The 21,580-nt window shown below is 35.2% G+C and overlaps 1 protein-coding gene across 1 annotated transcript; it reads right to left on the bottom strand.

Moving 5' to 3' along the window:
* Positions 1 to 28: 28 nt before the first annotated feature.
* lars1b (leucyl-tRNA synthetase 1b) lies at positions 29 to 21,577 on the bottom strand. Its single transcript, XM_055051676.1, has 32 exons — positions 21,473 to 21,577; positions 21,084 to 21,205; positions 20,515 to 20,602; positions 20,054 to 20,134; positions 19,602 to 19,739; positions 19,292 to 19,453; positions 19,006 to 19,118; positions 18,217 to 18,280; positions 17,884 to 17,972; positions 17,364 to 17,589; positions 16,260 to 16,347; positions 15,395 to 15,471; positions 15,204 to 15,257; positions 14,952 to 15,092; positions 14,570 to 14,647; positions 14,367 to 14,452; positions 14,100 to 14,165; positions 13,779 to 13,861; positions 12,509 to 12,647; positions 11,921 to 12,133; positions 10,878 to 10,935; positions 10,243 to 10,306; positions 8,894 to 9,077; positions 8,516 to 8,606; positions 7,410 to 7,550; positions 6,549 to 6,689; positions 4,885 to 4,995; positions 4,589 to 4,699; positions 3,524 to 3,628; positions 2,534 to 2,629; positions 2,221 to 2,353; positions 29 to 787 (listed from the first exon to the last, which is right to left on the bottom strand). The coding sequence occupies exons 1-32, from the start codon at positions 21,476 to 21,478 to the stop codon at positions 582 to 584; spliced, it is 3,555 nt and encodes a 1,184-aa protein (XP_054907651.1). The 5' UTR covers positions 21,479 to 21,577; the 3' UTR covers positions 29 to 581.
* Positions 21,578 to 21,580: the final 3 nt, after the last annotated feature.

Below are 21,580 nucleotides of genomic sequence, written 5' to 3' on the forward strand. Positions count from 1 at the left end.
TATAAACAAGTAGAGACAAACAACTTGAAAACATTCAAATGTTTTATTTTTGTGGAAAATCCAGACAAGCACAACTGACAGCTAGAAAATATAAAAGCTGCCCAACAAGCTGAAGAGACATAATATCCCTCACATTTGATGTATAAAATAACACCAGACACATTTCCATTTATATGACAACATCAGGCAGTCAGAGCACAGCAGGAGCTGCCTGACAATGAACACAAGTGCTCACCCTGTGAGGAGGAGGTGGTGGTGGATGGTTTGTTCAGTATAGATCTGTTTAAAAGCTTAAAATTTCAAAATACCAGACAGGAAAAGACTGACCATTTACAAAACTGCCAAACCTGAACCCTCTAAAAAAGACTATTTGACACAGTAGGCTGATGTACTAGTACTGTGAAACAAATGCTAGATTCTTGTGTTATTTAGCTGTCAATTCTAATTAACTGTAACAAATTAAAAGGAAAAGTGATCCTTTAAACTGAAAAGGCTTTTGTTCTAACTGCAATAGCTTTTGAAATTTTACAAACAAACTGCTGAACCTGCTCCTTTGTGCCTGTGAGACAGCCTTTTGTACGTTATTGGATAAGATAAACCAAAGTATCTCCAATGTCTACAGTGAGGCCGTTGTCAGCCAGAGTGACCTTCTTCTCATCCAGATTTATATTGAACACAGATTTGCTGGAGATGGGCAGCTTGCCTTGCTCCTCCTGTCCCAATATGGGGACACGCCGTGAGCCCAGTACAGGATCCTCATACCTCATCAGCTTCACTCTGGACAGATCTAGTGGTGAGGTTAAGAAAACAAGAGTCAGGATATGCAGAAAATTAAGATAAAAAATAAATAAATAAAAAACAGAAAATAGACAAAAAAGACAAAGTATGGGTTAAAGGGGAAATAGATGGAAGGAAGTGAGATAAAACAAAATGTGGTCATGAATTGGATGACATAGTCACAAAGTTCATGTTGATTTATAGGAGCCATATTTTTCCCCAGACAGAGTTGAAGTGTTGTGCAAGATTACGAGTGATCATAAAAACCCCAATAAAAATATGACGGACATAACAGAAACCTTTGGTAAAAAATGAAAGAAAGGACTACTAATTCAAAAAAACACTATACTTAATACTGTTAAGTATTAGACAAATACTTAACAGACATGCATAAATGTGTTTTAAATCATGGTGATTAACATGAACACAAATGAGTTAAGTTGTTTCTTAACATCTAAACTTTGTGTTTGAGGAATTGTGAACCCATTTTGATATTAATAACAAAACAACACGAAACTGCTTTAATCAGAAAATTTGATGCCCGACTATTTATTGCTTTTTGTATTTAATAGATTAGAAAATGATTGAGCAATAAGAGACATTTTCTCTTATATATAAGAGAAAAACAATTATATATATATGAAAAACAATCACAGTGAGATAAATCTTTAAATAAATCTTCAAACTGCTTTACAATACATGTTTCATTAAGGTTTCGTATTTATTCTTTATGAGCAATGCTCTTCCAAGACAGTAACAATTACGCTTTTCTTTAAAGCCTGAATGGCTGATTCTGAATTACATCTATTTGAATGTTATGATTTCAAACTACAACTTGGCTGTTGCATTTATAGTCCAAAAAATAAGGAGTTTTACTTAAAAAAGATAAAAATATATATATATTTTAATATCAACAAATTAAGAAAGTTAATTAACCTGACTACCTGTCAGGTTAATCGTAAAAAGTGAATAAATTACAAAACAACTAATGCAGCACAATAAAATTTTCTTTAGACTGCATGATGTTCTGGCTTCGTTGACCTAATCTTACTAAATTTGTAACAGCTGGACTTCCAAGCTGTGGGCAAATCTCAGGGGTAATTTCAGCAATCAGCATGCATCTAGCTGCAGTTTACATTGCAAAAACGTCAAAATACTAGTGAATGAGCCATTTTCGTTTTCTACATTTCTATACTGGCAGATGGCAAAGGCTCAGAGAAGTAATTTCCGAGGCAGATTTGTAAACAACGTGCATCTGAATTTGCTTATCCACCAGGAGGTGTGACAAACCAAAAATATGAATCTGCACAACTCCGAAGTGACTCACTGGTTTACAGATTATTTTATCAAAACAGAATGGATACTCTCTAAAATACAGATTTATAATAAGACGTTTTTGGGCTTCAAAATGATACAATCATGTTAGTAATCTGTGTTGCTAACCTTTTATGAGTCTGTTGACTTTGGCTAGTCGACGGACAATGGCGTCTTTGCTGTCTCCCTGCCGGATGTCGAGCTTTGTGGAAAACAGGCCGGTGAATGGTTGAGGGTTGACCAGGGACACGGCTACTCCAGGCTGGGAAGGAACAAGAAAGTTTATTTTGCTATCATTTTGTTAATCATCAACATAAAGACAACAAACCTGCAGTTGAACATAAAAATAGTATCTGCTGACATTCATAAAACATTCAGAAATAACTATTTTGTGTCTTTTTTTTCCCTTTTTTTGCATCCATCACACATCAGGAGCCTTTACCTCTGATCTAAACACACAGAACGGTTTCCCAGGGCAACAATCCTCCTTCACTTTGTCATCAGCCTCTGATGCAAATAAGACATCAATCTGCTCCAACTGTATGGGGGGGAGACAGGAGAAAACATATCAGTGCACAGCTGAGCAGACTATCCACAACGGTGCTTTGCTTAGATGTTTTGTGTGTGTTTGCTCTACTGACACAGACCGGCAGTGTTAACTCGACTCTGACAGTAATCCCAGACTTATCGCCTGGTCTTACACCAGAATATCACACATTTTGTGTATTTTTGGAGAGAAAACAGCAACTGGAGGTTAAACTAAATGTAAAACAGAATACTGAACAGAGATGCACAACAGAATTTTTTTACTACTATTATTATTTTTTTTTTTTACACCATTTGCTCATTTAGTTTCCAATGCAAAGCATGCTGCACCCAGCATGCTTTACATTGGATGGAATTTGGCCTCTGCATTTTACCATTATTTTTATCCATGTGGACAGGCTGGGAGCAATCTAAGGCCACTTTATTACTTAGAAAGCATCAGCTCCCCGGTGATCTGAGTTCAGCAGAAGCCATTTTATAGCAGCAAACTGAAGTCATTTAACCATCTACACCTCTTCTCTGCTGACCGTTCTTTTTTCAGTGAAGTATCACTGATGGGACCCTTGTCTAACTACTGGTTTGTGCAGCAAGAAATACACCACGTAATATCCAGTCCTTCAAATGCACAACAATTCTAGGTTAGCTTATTAGTTTACTGTGTAAACATATAGGTTTAATTTTTTAAATATGTGTAAGTTTGTAAACAAAATATTATCTGGAGTTGTAGGTTTAGTTATTTGTCAGTACTAAGCCTTTAAGGAGAAAAATACAGTCGGTTACAGATAAATATTACAGAAAATCATTGCTAGGTTGGTCACAGAACATTGTGAACAACAAAAGATACAACTTTGTGTTTGTTGAATCTGAAGAGAGTAAAGTGACAGACCTCCAGAGAATTTGTTAAGTACACCAGGTTCTCCGTGAGAACCGTTCGCTCATCAAACTCCAGCTCTAGATCCAAAACCCTGGGTCCGTTTTTCTCCAGGTTCTCCTAAAAAACACAAACGCAATCAAACAGTAAGTAGGATGTGATTATGATGCTAAAAGTACTAACAACTCAGCTGCAGAGAATAATTATTGAAAACCGGACACTTTACTCTAAATGCACACCATCTGCAGGATGAGCTTAAAAGTCGTAAAGAGCCATAAATAAATAAAGAAGCTTATCATGAATATTACCAGCGTTATTCTGTTTGATCACTTGAATAAAGACTAATGCACCTAAGAGAAGTGACTCATACATTTTTAAAAGAGAAATGCCTTTGATCAGCATTATTATTAGCTGCTGTAATCAAACTATATATATATAGATATATATATATCTATATATATATATAGATATATATATATTATCTCTCTCTCTCTCTCTCTCTCTCTCTCTCTCTCTCTCTCTCTCTCTCTCTCTCTCTCTCTCTCTCTATATATATATATATATATATAGTCAAGCTCTTAATTAGGTAAGAAAAGCACAATCTTTGATGACATTTTAGTGCAGGTATAACATTGTTCTGCCCACCATTGAATGCTTCACACTGACTATGCATTATAATAACATATACAAAACATTAGCTACCTTAACCCTACCACAGGAGACAGTTCAAAATGGGAATATATCTTAATGATGAAAAATACATTTTAAGATAATCTTGTGTTTGTGAAAGTTTGGAGTAATTTTCACAAAAACTGGACAAAAAATCTGCTAAATTCTACAGACCTGCATTAGTAAATAAAAAATATATAGTTTTTATGCATTAACAGGGATAAATCTCATGACTGCATCTTTTCTAAAATATTCAATCAATCAAAAAAAACCTACAACATATTAGTTTCACATTAGACTTACTAGGCCTTAAAACAAAGAAGAGAAGAAGTGGTCAAAATCACAATCAAAAACTGGTATTTGCCTCAATAATGTTCTTTCAATGTGACCCTTAAAACTAATAATAAATACCTTGATCATGGCAACAAATGGCATGACTCTCTTCATGTACTTCTTCAGCTCTGGGAGGCCTCCCAACTCGCTGGCTATGACTTTGTTGTCTGGCAGGATCCCGTTGTTGCTCTGGTCACAAACACAAAGAGGTGCCACAGATTTAAACAAAAGCTGAGTGTGAACAGTCAGAAGAAAAGGACAGCTGGACGAGTCCCAGGATTAACTTGCATTGTGTCTTAAATACAATTATATAAAAAATAAAGAGCAAAAAAAACGTTGTTCTGAGGAAGGTTTCTTTTTTTATTTATTTTTACCTTGTAGTGCTTGCCGAGCAGAGATAAGGCGCTGTGTTGCCATGGAGGGTAGCTCTTAGCCACATAAATAGTGCAGTGGGACGGCTTAGCAGGGGGCTTAGAGTCACCTTTCTATGAAAGGAGGAAAATGCATTTAAGAAAAAATAAATAAATAAAAATAACCTTTTAGATGTGATGGATTCGTTGTTAACTCACAACACTAGGTGGTCGCAATGGAATACAACTTTGGTGTTACTTAGGATGATATAACAAATGCATATGCTTTTTGATCCTCATAGGAGAGTGATTGGTTCATTTAATTTACATGGCAGCTCTGTACCTACAGATTGTACCACATGAGTCATGATGGGAAAAAGATTCATAGTAGAAATATAATTTCTATAAAGTCACATGGCTTTTTAGCTCAATTAATTGTGCATAATTTACATTTAATTGAAACAAAATATTTGTTTCAAGCTATTTTAGTCATTTTTAAATAAGCATATTACACAAGTGACAGATGGAACCTTTCAGGGCTAATATAAAATATATTATCAGAAATCTCTACTTTCTAACAAAGATCAAATATGAAACTATATCATAAAATTAAAGTCAGTCCATCTAGTTGTTTGTTTCCCTCTTTTCCTATTCTCTCCCAGTTCTGCCCCTGTACTCCCAAAACATTGGTAACAAATCAATAACTTCGGCCTGGAAGCCCAAGATATCACCTGTCTTAGATAACATTGTCAATACCTGCTTTGTTTTTCCCTCTCAGCTGCAGAAATCCACATAATGAACAGACAAACTTTTCCATTGTGAACACAAGACTTAACACTTTTGGTTTATCTAAAAGGATAACAGCTGTTGCAGGAAGCTCGACGTCAATAATCCACACCTGCTGCATTTCAGGCATGACGCACAGAGAAAGAAAGAAAACCCCAAAGCAACATTTCTTGTTTCATTTTGCTTCTGAAACCAGTAAAAACGTGGTACATCCTTTTTACCCTGATGGTCAAGAAAAAAAATTCTCATTTGTATTAAAAAAAAAAAAAAATTCTAAACAAAGGCCTTCTCTAGTCTGACGTCTTTTTTATTATTCATTTTTTCCACCATTGTTGTGCTTCCCGTGCAAACAATAATGAACTGTGAAACATCTGTTGACAGAGAAAAAACACTCCAGTTTCAGACTGTTGGGAGTTTTTGTGCACAAAAGGTTTGGTTTTCATTCAACAAGGAACAAAAGAAACGATGAAAAGAATGCGATCAATTTTAAAATTGATTTTTACTCTTACAAAAAGCCCTATCTACAATGTAAAGAACATGCAATAGCTTTTACATGTTTCAGAATGTTAAATTTAAATGTGAAACCTTTCCAAGGTCCTCAAAATTTAAATTTAATACCTATGTGAATAAGACATTTTATCAATTGATAACTAATCTTTAATGATAAACAACATAGGTGGTTTTGATTTTAACTCCCTAAAGCCAGACGTGTTGTGTTAGTTTTGTCAAAGGATAAACCGAAAACTCCAGAATTTATGAGAAAGTGATTTATAAAACAGAATAAAAAATATGCAACAAGTTGGATTTCTCACTAAAATCTGTTTCTGAAAGCATAAAGGTTCACTGAAGAAACTGCGAATTAGTAAGCACATGGATTTAGGACACAACCAAATATATTATACCTTGTTTTTGGGAGGAAGCATGTATGCTTTGAGTCTCAAACGGAGGTCGTGTGCCGTCTCCATCAGGTACTGAGAAGAACGAATCAGAACCTCATCGACAGGGCCGGCCACGGGCCACGATGCCTTCATTAAAGAACCGGTCTGTGAGAGGCAAGCAGGAGAAGAGTGAAAGGAGATTCTTATTTTTAAAAAGTAGAAACAAAAACTGGTCTCATCAATTACATAATCAAAAGCAACAGTGCTTATGTAACGCCCCCAGCAGGAATCAGTTGTGCTTGAGTGTGTGGAAAAACAACATATGATTTCAGCTTGTGGTACCAAGCGCAGGATGAGGGAAAAATAAAGGTAGTTGAGGGGGGCTCTTTTGTTGTTGCTAAGCAACAACTGAAAAACATGTCTCCAACACAGCAACACTCCTTTATATTCACAAATTTGAGTGTTAAAAATATTCATGGCTCTCAGTGCTACAGGAAACATGTAACAGTGAGCGCACTTGCTTCATGGTGCAGAGGAAATGGCTCAGTGTGAGACAGGCTCCCAGCAGACTTGGATTTCACCAGTGCAAACTTGTCAGTAGCCATTTCACACCAGTAAATGAGCAGTGGGAACAAGTGCTACTGCAGGCCAGCCGTGAACCTGAAAGTTTAAGCTTGCCAATCCCAGGTGCTCTTCATGAATGTAAATTAACACATTACGGTGACCCGTTTTGGTTGGCTGCATTTCTCTGTTGTATGTAAAAGTCTATGACGAGGAAAAAGCCCAAAGAGAGGATGGGAGGAAAGAATCACAGCCAGATTTATACCCTGAGAGCACTCTGTGAACACTAAAAGCAGAGAAATACCCAAAGTCTGTGTTACATACCTTGCCCAGTAGACTCCATGTGTATTCACAGAGGTGTGGACAGATGGGGGCCAGCAGCAGTGTTTGTCTCTCTATGAACTGGAAGACAAGATCTCTGTGCATGCCTTCAATAGCCAGCTCACGGTACTTATCTTTAGCCGCCTAAAGCAAAAACATAAACAATTTCAAACTTCCACATCAGTTACAATATGCACAATGCTTCAACAACAAAACAATAGTACTATCATTGATAAGTGCTTAGAAATGGATACATGAAAAAGTAAAAGGTGATGAAGAAAAACAGATCAGTAAGAGTCAGTGTATACTGTAGTAGCATGATCCAACAGGAACAAAACAAAATAAATGTGCTTTCTGTCAAAGCTGATCCGATTTGCATATTAACTTAAATGACTTCTTAATAGAATTGTGTTTAATCAGAGCTATTCCTCTGATGCATCACTCAATTGTTTTTTGATATCAACCAAGAATTTCATGAGGCATTCCTTTAGAATCAGCATCAATAACAGCAAGCATGTTCAGTTTAGAAGATGTCAAGATTTACTAAGATTAACTATTCTCAGTACTGGTACGGTTTTTCATATAAAGCAAATGGTATAAAGAATATAACATATTTTTTAGGGTCGCAAATAACAGACTAATCATATCACAGCAGCCGGAATGCTTCATCTTCTTTGAGTTTGTAAACACATCTGTTATGGAGAATGCTGAATTTGAAAATGTTGGCAGAATTTTAGAAATTTGAGCTGAGGAAGTTTAAGTTTTTTTATCAAGTACATAAAGAGACTGCTGTGTTTGATGTCATTACAAACCACACTAATAACGAACAGAGGAAAGAAATGCAAAATTAGTAATCTTTTAAAGGTAGAAAAACTAAAAAATTAAAAAAACAAACATATTGTAGGCTGGATCACATTGAGAACTATTTATAAACACCTCTTAGACCTTTAAACCCTTGCCTTCCAAGTTTTAATTGCTATTTTTTTTTTATAACAATTACAGAGACTTTAATGGTTCATAACACGTCTCATAATAGCGTAACCTCAACTCTTTAGAGACATTCTTATTTTTTGAGCTAAAGACATTTCTCAGAAAGTTAATGTACTTACCTGGAACTCAAAAAAGCCGCTCTTCAAAGCCTCCTTGTACATCATCCTCTCATAATGCTGCTCTGTCTTCAAGATGCCTGCATTCATTTCACTGGAGAAAAGATAAAGTCCATGCAATTATATTATATAAAGACATAAGAATAGCATGAGCTGTTGCTCTGGAGATAAAATGCTCATTTTCATAAAACCTCAGTGTTTAGGGTGAATTTTAATCAAATTCAAAACAATTTTTAACAAAAATTAAGAGAAAACAGAATTATTATGAATACGGACTCCAGATAATATGAAACAAAATACATACCATCTAGCTTAACTTGAACATTTTATCAAGTTCTTGATCTTTACAAACCTCATTACTTAGCTCATTTTACTGCATACCTTGCAAACACACGATCGTTGAACGTGTCCGCAGGCCCCGTCCTCAGGTTGTTCTGGTTGGCAATCATCTCCTTCACCCACTCCACCCAAGTGTAGAGACGAAGAATGCCAGCGTCAGCCATGGTCTCCACAAAGTTAGCGTCTTCTATCGTGTCCCCAGCATCAGCTAGAGCCAGACGCATACCTGAAAAGAACAAAGTGATGCAAAATCCACAGAACACAAACTTCACTTAGATTATGTAGTCTGAAAAATGGGTTGTGTTTAAAACAAATGTGTTTTGTGCACACACACAAAGCAAACACCATGCAGAGCACTTCCTAAGTTTATAATTTGCTTTATTGAAACTGGGGATACAGAATGCATTTGCATTAATGTCATTTTTTAACATGTGAGTGTCTGTTCCATTAATAAAAGTGGGCTGATATTAATAACTGATTTCCATTTTTCTCTTGTTTTTACTTATGTACGTGTTTCCGGTTGAGGAGGGGGGGTTGGTCATGTGGTGTTTGTTTGGTCATATGACAGTGACGCAGCACAGGAAGTGGAAATGAGGAGGGAAATATATTCAACATTAGTAAATATCAGTTATAAGTCATAACATCACTAATAATATTGAATATTGATATAAATATTGCAACTTTTTGAATTGGTGAATCTTTAATTTCTGTTTCTCTAAAGGCTTTGGAGAAAGAGAACCTTTTATTTCAAAAATATTGTATTCAAAAATATTTTGATGATGGTCTAGGTAATACTTGTAGCAGTTCACACAAACACAGCACACAAGATTTTTTTTTTTAACATATCCAAATGAATTCTTATTGGCCCCTATGATAATCCTAAAATTGTCTCTACTTTTTTGTTTCTATTTTGAAGGCAGCCTCTTGAGTCAACTATGTGAATGCATGATTTAGGATTTAGGACACATAATCTGACTACCCAAGCACAATAAAAATTATTTAGCCCGCATGCATCGGGCATTATTTGTGGTTCTTTTAAATGTTTTATAAGAATATTCAAACTTAAGCAAACACTAACCTACTTTCATGCTGCAATTAAGAGTTGCTATAGGCTGTTATGAACAGCTTAAAAAAAAAAAAGCTGTGTTTAGATTTTCATAACAGCCTGGAGCAACTCTAATTGTAACCTCGGAATACAATTGTGCTCATGTTCAATTATAACCACGACTTGGACAGAAAATGTTTACAACATAATCCAGTGGAATACCCTATGTAGTGTAAATATACATTGTAATGGGCAAGGAAACTCTTACGAGGAGAAAAGAAGAAAAGATTGAAGATGATACATAAAATGCAAAAACATCCAGAATAGATGAAGAAATTGACATTACCGTCAGCTGAAAACTTGCTGATGGCTTGGCTGAGAGTGAGAAAGTTTCCTGTTGATTTGGACATCTAGTAAAAGAACGAAACCATTTTTTTCCATACAAGTTCAAAACAGATGCATTGAATCAGAACTCTAGATAAAAACTCATCATCTTCAGATGACTAAAAAGTAGGTGCATATTAAAAACAGAAATACTAAAAATGAATTGATTTTTTAATAAATCAGTTTTTTGCACCAAAGAGTGCAAACAACTCTTTGAAGTTTTTTAAATGTGTATATATTTGAAATTTTAAAATGGCATTTGTGACTGTATACAAAATAAACCAGAAATTATTGCAAGGTAATGCAAAATAAAACTTTTCCTATGTCCTCTCGAGGGCTTTGTGACAAACTACTTCCAGCTTTAGTCATAAAAAACAATTACCTTAAACAACAAAACAAAAATGCAGAATGGTTATTTAAAGTCTGAATTTCGCAAAAAATACATTTAAAGATTTATTTCTAAATCTTTCATAAAAACAAAATATTTTCTGCCTTCATCCAAAAAATAAAGAAGCAAAATTGCTTTATATTGTCTTCAGGTTTTAGTATCACTAAAAATAAAAAAAAATTATTATGATCTAAAAATGCTTGACTTACCTTTTCCGAGTTAAGGAGCAGGTGTCCGTTTGCTCGAACTGCTTGAGGCCACTTTCCACTGTAATAGAAAAAAAAACATTAATTCTATTAATGTTGGGTTTCCAAAATAAATTTCCTCCCCCGTTGTTTTGCTGATGGTGGAGAGCAGCACCTGAAACTTTGTTGAAAAATATAAAACAAAAATACAGTTTAGGCTCTGTTAGTGCTCCACGCCTCATTATTCAAAAAGTTTCAAGTCATTTGGAGACTTCATCCCCCACATCAATGGTTCTCTAAGAAACTTCTGTAAAGAATAGAAATGTTTTCAGCACAAAGGCATTACAGGGAAATAAAATATAAACATTGACTCAAGTGTGAAGAACATTCACAATGGTACACATTGGAGTGGCTGAAATCTGTAACAATTTGCACAAACCATAACAAAACCTGATTTTTTTTTTTTAAGCGCTTGTGAATTATAATCCAGAAACATGGACAACAACATTAGTCTCACAAGAAAAAAGATGGACTGCAACAAATTTTGACTCACTATCCTCCGGGTGCAGACCTCTACAGTGTGTGTAGAACTTGATCAGTTAAAAAATAAATAAATAAATAAAATTAAATTAAAAAAAAATATATATATATATATATATATATATATATAAAAAAATTAAATCAAAGTCGTGTCCACTATCTTGATGTGCAAAGTTGAGAGAGAAAAAACAACAACAGCAGCAGGTGAACTAGAGAATGATTTCACAAAGCACAGGGCTGAACACACACCACACTGAAACCACATTTCTAAAACCAACTTGATATTTCTTACATTTCATAGTTTTGTATTCCTTTGCATTGGTATATTAAATTAAATCCCCAAAACACAAGAGTTTATGGCATAATGTGTCAAAATGTGATAAAAATAAATAAGCAAGGGTATTTTTGAAAGGCATTGTAATAATTCACATTTTTCATGTGAATTATAACTCCCAACTTTAAACTAAATAAATAAAACTAAAAGTTTAACCCACATTATACCGGCAGGTCAAACAGGAAAAACTCACCTGTCTTTGGGCCACATGGCTACATGGTTATACAGATAATAGGAGAGGTGGTTGGGCACAAGATCCTTTCCAGACACACGGACATCCACAGGGTACCAGTACTCAAACTCCCTCCGCAGCCTCTGTAGATGCTCCTTAGGGATGTCGGTCTTGGGAAAAGGAGACGACTTAAAGAAGATAAAGTCCCACACCTCTCTAGTCATCTGCTCTGGCCTGTCAAAGAATGAAAACATGGCTAAGGGCAGGAGGAACAGAATACTGGGCTTATGTGCATTAAATGCTGGGGGTGAATATAAGCTTTAACGAATCTAGTATTCTACTGAGAGAGCGATGTATTTAGGTGCTTATAGCAAACTTCAGTGATACGAAGTTGTGGATTCCAGCATCAGTTTTCTTCATTTGTTTCATGTTAGAAGATGTTTTTAAAGAGTCTGCTCTATTCTAACTCTCTGGAATTAAATGTCTGGTTGATTGTTGCAGAGAAAAAAGGAAACAAAGAAAACAAGGAGTGAAAAAAACAACAACACACAAATAGCTTCAAGTTCTAGATTTCCTTTAAGTGCAGGTCTGTGTGTGACGAATAATTACTTGATGCCCAGTGGAGAGTCCCCTTGTCCATTCAGCACACCTCCCTGGAGGAGGTGGGCGACAGTGTAGTAAGCCATATAGATTGTGGAGTCTGATAAAGACTCGATCAGCCACTGCTCGTCCCAAGGCAGCCGTGTTCCTATGGTAACACAGACAGACAACCAAAGATACATAACAAAAATACTTTGAAAGATGAAATAATATTTATTACTTTGTACTGATTAAATGTTTAAGACTGCTAATTAAATAAATCAGCAGTCTTGTTCCACTTGGTTCACATTCTGACAAAAGAATTCTTGGTAGATAACCAAGGATTTGGATTGAGTTGTGTAATCCTTCCAAAAATAAACAGCGATGCAATCTGGTGATGCCAGAAGACAAAACCACAAGTAATCTCTAAACAGCTGTTATGACAGATAACCTGGATTTTATATACTTTAAAAAATTAGCAATGGTGAAGAAGAGCAAAAACCCATTTTTAGTTTGTTTTTAGATTCAGATCCTCTTGGCTCATCTTTTTGTATTAAAAGTATTGATGGAAAATGATGGTATCAGTTACCATACTAGAGAAAAACAATTAGGCATCATGTGATAATCAGCAAGAAACTCCAACTTAAATCTCTGAATGAATGTGTCATTTAAACTTTTTGACCCATTTCCACTATTAGTTCCTGGAGGGCATGCATAACTGCTCTATATACGCTCCAAAATATAGCTGATTTGCAATTATTATTTTTAGAGTACTATTTACATTTGTTAAGCAGTGACACATTTTAGCCAAAAACAGATTTTTTAGATTCTTTTTCACAATACTGAGATTTCAATAAATGCAACATCTATTATTTCTGTGTTGTCCTTATTCTGTATTGTAATGTTTGCACTACATCAAATCCATTTTTATGTCTTCAAATTATAAAACTCTAGCTGTCTATCAAATATTTCATTTATTTTTTGAAAAAAACTTTAATAAAACATTGAATCTATAAGAATGCAGGATATATAAAGTATTTTATTCAGGTTCCATACTGCATCTATTCTTACAGGAACACAAGCTAGGGCTAGATGCTCTGTGACCAGGCCTTTGTCTCCATCTGTAGACAGAAAATCTTTACACAAGCAGCAGTTTGAAACTTTCAGGTATCACACTGTTCTCTTACATCTTTTAAATGGTTGCATGTCAGGTAAACAAGAAACAAAGAATAAATAGAATTATGGGTATTTTTTTATGTTGTTGAACATATTACACAAAACTGTACACTAGTCTACCTACCAAGTCCATAGGTGCGAGAGCAAGCATGTTCCTGTAGCCAGGCTAAAGTAGCCTCAAAGTTTCTTCTTGTCTCCTCACAAAATCTAGAATTTTGTACACAAAAAATACAGAGTAGGTCAATTATTTTGACCTTGCAATGTTTTATCTTTTCTTCTAATTTTTTTCAGCCGTTTCCAAAAATGCTTAAGAACAATGGAGATAAATATGCATTTCCATTATAGCAAACAAGCATTTCTGACTTGTTATATGACCCCTGAGAAATTGGCTCAAACCACAGGAAACAAACAAAAAATATTTAGATAATGAAGTCATTGCTTTTACGTTTCCAGAGACTTGAGGGCTGCACTGGCCTGCTGCTTCCACTCAGCATCCCCGTAGTCCAAATACCTGTCCAAATACGAAAACGATAGTTGTATAGATCTTTTTAGAAACTGAAGCAAAACACAAATCTAAAATTCTCTACAAAGAATGAACGAAATAGAGCATGTATCTTAGATAAAAATTCAAAACACTCAATACCCAAAAATAGAAATAAAAATGTAGTCAAATGACAAAAATACAATTCTATATAACAAATATTGCTCTTACCACTGGTCACAAAGTGCCACCACACACTCATCAGCTGAACGTGACATGACCTGTTTCTCAGGCTCCATGTAAATCAAGGCCTCACCCTGTAACAAATAAACATTAAAGTAATATGAAAACATGCATTCTACAAACACCCCATGCTAACACATCTGTGCACAGATGTATGAAGAACTAAATCCAGATGAAGTTAAGCATGGTACCTTCTCAACCATCATCCTCTGGATCGGCTTCTTCACATCTTGAACCTTCTGCCCCTTGTATCCCTCAACTAGCATGATCTAAGACATTTATTCACAAAAGTTCATTAATATTAATGAAATTTAATTATTTTAAAACTTCTTACATCAATAAGTGGGCAATGTATCTGTAGAGTTTCAAGACAAACCGGAATTGTGTGCAACAATTTATTAACACGACAACTTTGTGACATGAAACAAAACAAGCTCTTAATAAAGAAAAAAAACAATCAAAACCAGTTGAAAGAAATGCAAACATCAGTGGACAATTTTATATTCATAAAGGATTTATAAAGAAACTTTTCAAACCTAAAGGTAAATCCTCATGTAGTTGTTTGAAACCTACCCCTTCATAAAATCCCTTCAGGTAAACCTTTTCTTTGGCTTCAGCCAGTTTGTCTTTGTCATTTTGGCTCTGGATCTTCAGCTCATCACAGACGAGAGGGGCTGAAAGGTTTCCAAAGCCTGGGATTTCAATGATGGGGACCTGAGGTGTAGGCATTTAGAAATTATAAATAATGTTATACTGGGAAAGTACCATTAAATAAGTATGTTCAGTGTAAGTGAAACCAAAATTACTTTTATAAGAGTCACTTACCGGCTCAAAAGGCAACACCATCTTATCCTCAATTCCATATTTTTCCCTCAGAGCCTTTGGGAAATGCAAGAATTAATAATTATTTATTTAATTTTTTTCAATGAATTCTCAATGAAATGCACAGCAGACATTATTTAAGCAGAAAAAGATTCACATAGGTGTTATTCTCTTAGAGCAGAAGGTTATGTCACCTGCTTCTTTTTGATGTCCCTGAGAGCAGCAATGTCATCAGGAGCATCAGACGGCACGCTGGTAACAACCCCAGTACCTGGAGACAAGGAGAAAAAAAGTTCAAGAAAATGCACATGAACGAAACTAATTTATTTCATTTTACTTGGTTCCAAATCTAATAAATGCCCCATGCTGCCACATTTCATTATCTGCTGTGCAGCAAGCACTGGAGCAACAAACGAACTGTGAAAAAGGACACACAAACATGATCTCATTTACTGTTGCTCATTACACTCCATAACCCTTCTAGACAAGATGACAGATTGAGCATGAGAAATTCATTATTATTCATATGGATATTGTGACATTTCGATTTAGTGATTCAGAAATTCAATTTATGAATATTTACAGAAATCCATCAACAGGGCAAAGAATTACTTAGGAGCAAACAGCAGCTTTTCAGCAACAAATGCTAAAAATAAAATGTTTGCAATAATAAAGGTCTATTTCGACCAATTAAACTCCAAGTGAAGAAAAACAGAAAAACATTCAATATCTCATCAGGACATCACTATATACACCTGTTAAAGGATTCAAACCCCTTCAAATTTGTTACATTAACTTGTGACAAAAGTGTTTAGGGCATTTGTAGCCAATTCCTCTTAATTGACTGTAATATAATCTGAAATATAATGTATCTTACCCATTGAAAAATTGCAAAAAACAAACAAAACAACAATGTTTGACAAAAACTAAACAAGCGCATGATAGCTAAACAGACTAAATACGAGAGATCTAAAAAATTGTTATAGCAACAGTGGCAAACAGACTAATACAAATTAATGCAGTAAAGAACTATATTCATAAATTTTGAAGGACTCATACCTTTGTCCTCCTTAATGGTGAGCATTGGCAAAGCATAGATGATCTTATAGGAGGTCAGAGGAGCACTTAGGGCACAGCCAAGGATGTCCTAAACAAAGAAGCAATGTTATGTCAGTGAAAACTTATGCTCCTTTAAGAATCATATTTCAATTCAGATTCAAAGTTCATGTTTGTAGGAAACTCAGAATCAACTGACAAGTAGCAAATTATTGTGGATTATATTTTAGATGCACTTACATTTATACATGGCTGCTAAACATTTTTGAGCTCTTATTAAGGACATTATGACTGAAACTTACAACCTCCATGTAAACCATTAACTTCATAAGTTAGACAAGTTTTCAGCTCTAGTTTGTGATTGTTTAAAATACAGTAAGTTTCATTACAGTTACTGAAGGCAAGTTTTAGTCAGGTATTGAAATCTCTGCCTTAAAAGGCAGATGTTAATAAATACCATCTTCCTTGACAGAAAACCTGGCAGTGGATGAAGTAAAAATGATGTTCAGATTCCAATTCCCCTAACAACTATAACCCAGTTTCAGGAGCTTCCAGTAACAGACTGAATCCTAACCTTCTCCACAATCTTTCTGAAGGGGCTATTTGCTGCTCTTCATCATAGGCATGTGGTTTTTTTTCACAGCATTTCAACACCAGTCAGAACTACGTCACACAGAATGGATGATAACCATTCGTGCAGTCTGAGAGGAAATGTCACTCTGACAAGGAGCTGAATCCTCTGAATAGAGCACAGAGAACAGCCTGAAACTGGTCAGTCTGAGCTTATCACAGGCAGCCTTTTGATAATTCAAAATGTTCTTCTCTTCATCCATGTAGAACTTCTTTTTCCCTCTGAATAAATGTGAAAACAGATAAGTTCATCGCTTCTTTTGTATAACTGTTGTCCTGGAGTTATTTTGATCTAGAACATGTCAGATATTGAGGCTTTGTTTCTTAATTAAATAATTTATCTCCCAAATCAAAATGCAAATTAGTCTGGCAAACTATCAACATGGCTTCCTGCCTCTCTCTCACTCGTCTAGACTTTTTATTATTATCTTAGTATCTCTTCTGTTTGTTGGGTGCAAAACATTACAGGCTCTCTACCTGCCCAAGTATTTCCATGATCACTGGCACCACTCCATTCTCCTTGGTGAAGCCCTGGAAGGACATGTTTCTGGCAGACCTCCTGGTGGAGATGAAGACGTCTCCGTTGGCCGTTTCAAAGGCGACATACGTCATGTCGGGTCTTATCCAGCAGTTGGTCTGACCGAACATGGTTTCTGGTCTCAGAGTGGCAGCAACCAGGAAGATGTTTTTGCCTTTCATACCACTGTGGGGAGGACAGCAAGTATTCAAATCTGACTATTTGTGAAGAATTAGTATATTCAGTAATATTAGTTTCAAATTCATTTACATAAACTTGATAAAAAATAAAAATAAAAAAATCCTAGGAAATTGCAAAAAGAAAAGAAGAGGAGTCATCACACAATTCAGTTCAAACAAGCAATTTGGCAACAGGAAATTATGAGATTATGCGTTTAAAAGCCAGTGCAAAAAAGAAAACAAGAATTAGCTTAGTCACCAATACATATCATAGCAAGTAAGACCAGTCATGATATTTTACCTGCTATAAAACACTTTGGATTTAAATTTTGCAGTGTAAGGTTCAACCACCTTCATCTTGATGAGTGTGTATTCCTGAGGTCCCACACCCTGCAAAATACAAAAATTAAACAAAATGTTACACTTTGGTCATCATAGTGTGAATAAGGTTACATTTGATGTCTTTGAATGAAAAACAAATTTATATTGAATCACAAGCCATCAGTTTAGATAAACTGGTGTTATAATATAGCTGAATATTTTAAATGCATAGTAAATTGAATAAACATTGTTTATGCACACTACAACATTTTGAATTTGGTGTTTGATACTTTAATAAGCACAATGTGCATACCTCCCCAGTTTGCCTGTCATGATCCATGCATGGCTGTCCGTCCTTGGGAGAGTAGATGGTGTACCTGTAGAGAGGTAAACAATATTCAGACTAAACTCCACTGAAACAACTTTAAAGTTAGTTGTCATCCTTTATTTTTCATAAACACTCCATGAAACTGGTTTTACATTCAATTGGTAACAAGGAAGACAACATAGAACAGGAAAATATGCTGCCTTACTAAAGTGTCCACAACCCCGGAGCATATATTTTGACATTGAAGGATGCGTGGTTTTCCAAATTTTTCTTAAACAACTGAAAACATGAAGTTTGGTGTACACTGATTTCACGTCAGATTTGTTGTGCGATTCTGTCAACAGATCTCTCCAACTCCACAAGAGTTACCACCATCCTTTTGGCTTCTTCTTTACATATCAATTTTCTCTCTCTGCAGCTTGTCAGTTTTGATGGACAACCATGTCTTGGTAAGTCTGAACTTTTTTCCAAATGTATTATAGTAAAAAGAGTTAAACATAAAATGCACTCCAAACTTTATGATTTTAAAATTAAAACATTTTGAAAACACATTTAAATTTTCTTCCATTTCAAAACTATGTTCTAAATTTTGAAATTCATGTACAATATGATAAAAGTTTGTAGCTGTAACCTGACAAAACATCAACAAGTCAAAGGGGTATAAAAACGTGTGCCAAGCAGTAAAATTCAACTGATGTAAGAAATAAAAACTGCATAGGTTTATGCAACTAAACAAATGTACTACTGTTCAAAAAGCCCCAATTCAAAATGTACCTTTTGCCAAACTTGATCTTCTTCCTGTCTTTCAGGGTGAGAAAATGCCACCTGATGAAAGAGTCGTAGAAGGGGTTCACATCAGTAGTGATGAAAGACCGCCTCCAATCCACCTACGGAATAACATCTTATTAATTGTCTTTTAATTTTGATGAAAGGGTTTTACATCAATGATACAACAAAAAAAGCACAAAAGGTTCAGATTTATAGAAATCTAATTACCTTGAGTATAACCAAAATAGAAAACAAGTAATTTTGCAAGCAATAGTTTTATATGTTTAGTCACCTTAACTCCCATTTGTTTGAGGTCTTTGATTGCCAAAGGAGGGAAGTACTCCAGCCAATGTTCTGCATGAGCAAACTTGGCAATTTCATCGTCATTCAGACCTAAAGATCTCATGATGTCCCACTGATATGTGAAAGATCCAGATTTGGCCACCGCTTTACTCTGACAAAGAGATTTTCAGTCAGTGAAAACAGTTTACATGAAAGCAGTTAAAAACATACATACAAGCACAAACATAGAATACCATTCCGTTTACACAAAGACACAATTTCAATGTAGGAAATTATTTCAGCTGTCAGATGATCCCAACCTTCTTGCCCTTTGCTTTGTCCTTGATGATGATTTCATCAGCAGCTCTGGGTTTCTCCTTTTCCTCTTCATCCTCGACTGGAAACAGGGGAGGATTTCCGTACAGCTCCATCTCTCTCTTCAGCTTGTCTGCACAGGCCTGAAAAAGTAAAAAATGTATGAGACATAGCATGTGGGTGCTTTAAAATAGAGTTGGTGATGGAAATGAAGATCACATTCTCGATTGATTTAAGTGGAATACACGGAGCAGAAATGCAAATGTGATGTTACCGCAACCTACTTTCATAAAACTCTTTAACGAAAACCATCAGATTCAACATGTACTTGTTGCAGAATGCAACTTACATTAATTTTCTGGTGGGAATTCTTATTCTATTAAACATTTTATTGTTTAAAGTAAAAGCAAAGACAGATTGTAGTAACTAAAAATGAAAATAACAAGAACATGCCAACCTTGATTGGCATTCCTGTGCAGTGCAGACCAAATGGGAAGAGGCATTTCTTCCCCTTCAGAGACTGGAAGCCAACAGCAAACTGCAGGAACAAATCACAACAAGAGAAGCTCAGAGGAAAAAGTGGAAGATCTTTCAAGCAACCAGTGGAAGAGCATCCTGAAATATTTTTATGCAATATATTATTTCAACCACGGGCACATCAATAAATTTCTTAGGACGTCACACTTCTATGAACAGTCCATTAAACATTAAACTAATAATTCTCAATTAAAACCAAATTAAGCTCAGGATTCTGATTTGTTTTAACATTAAAATTACAGTGATTTTTTCTTCTTCCATACCTTGTTTTTGAATTTACAACAAGTAATACTGTTGTTTAAAAAACTGCTAACAATTTCATAAGTGAACAGAATGAACTTAATTTCTCTATGTTCACCTTAGTCTGAGTATAAAACTTACCTCACACTTTGACAAGCTGAAAGTATGGCCAAGATGCAATCGACCATTCATATACGGATAAGGAAAGGTGACAAAGTACTTGTTTTTGCTGTAAAAAAAAAAAAAAGAAAGAAAATTAAAGTTAAAATGAAAGACCTTTTAGACTCTTCCTGTTTTGGTAATTGGGGTCTTACACCAGACAGTAACATATTTGTAACTGAAGAGGCAGTTATTTGATTTTTATCCTGAAATGAAAAAATGTCACCCTAAAATTTCACATTTTATGGTGTTTCTGTAATTTCTTAACAGAAACATTTGATCTGGGTGTCATGTAAAAGTTTGTTACCCGTTTGATTAAATGCATTTAAATTCTCTCTGTACCCATGATCTCTTTCACTTCAACAGGCATCATAATTCATAATATAATAATGAGAACATATTCATTACAATAAGTTAAACATCTGCAGAAGAAATAATGTATTTAACGTTCACTGAATGCTAAAGTGTCTATAAAATATGACTTCCGTTTTGTTTCCTCAACAAAGCTAAATTTCAAGGCAAACTAAATGACAGTGACAGCAGCAACTCACTTTGAAGTTTCTCCCACAGTTGACGGTGCGTCATTCTCAAACGCTCCCTCCTTCTCCCATTTCTCCTGGATTTCCAATTCAATCTTTCTCAAGTAGTCCAACTTGGCTGTTCCCTTTCGTTCCTTGAATACAATGTTAAGCAAGCATTTACTTATTGGACAAAAATTTCAACTGTTTAAAATATCAGTGTTGATGATCATGTTGATGATGTGATAGCAAACATGACGACACTGATCTCATTTTTGCCATAAGATTTAGGCAGCTGGCTCGGGAGCTCATGCTAGCTAAAGTAGCATTCAGCTACAATAAGTTCACGCATAAAGATAGAAAGTGTTTTCATTTACTCTATAGAGGTACAAATCACTCTGAAATACATGCTTAGAACTTACCGCCATTCTGTAACAATTTCACAACCACGTGCTTTTCTGTAGCTTAAAGAGAGGAAATAATATAAAACTCTAATGACAAGAGAAACCCACGCCACCGGTGTCTGGATG

Source organism: Poeciliopsis prolifica, unplaced genomic scaffold (genome assembly GCF_027474105.1).
Source record: "Poeciliopsis prolifica strain line A6 unplaced genomic scaffold, Auburn_PproV2 SCAFFOLD033, whole genome shotgun sequence".
Taxonomy (NCBI): domain Eukaryota; kingdom Metazoa; phylum Chordata; class Actinopteri; order Cyprinodontiformes; family Poeciliidae; genus Poeciliopsis; species Poeciliopsis prolifica.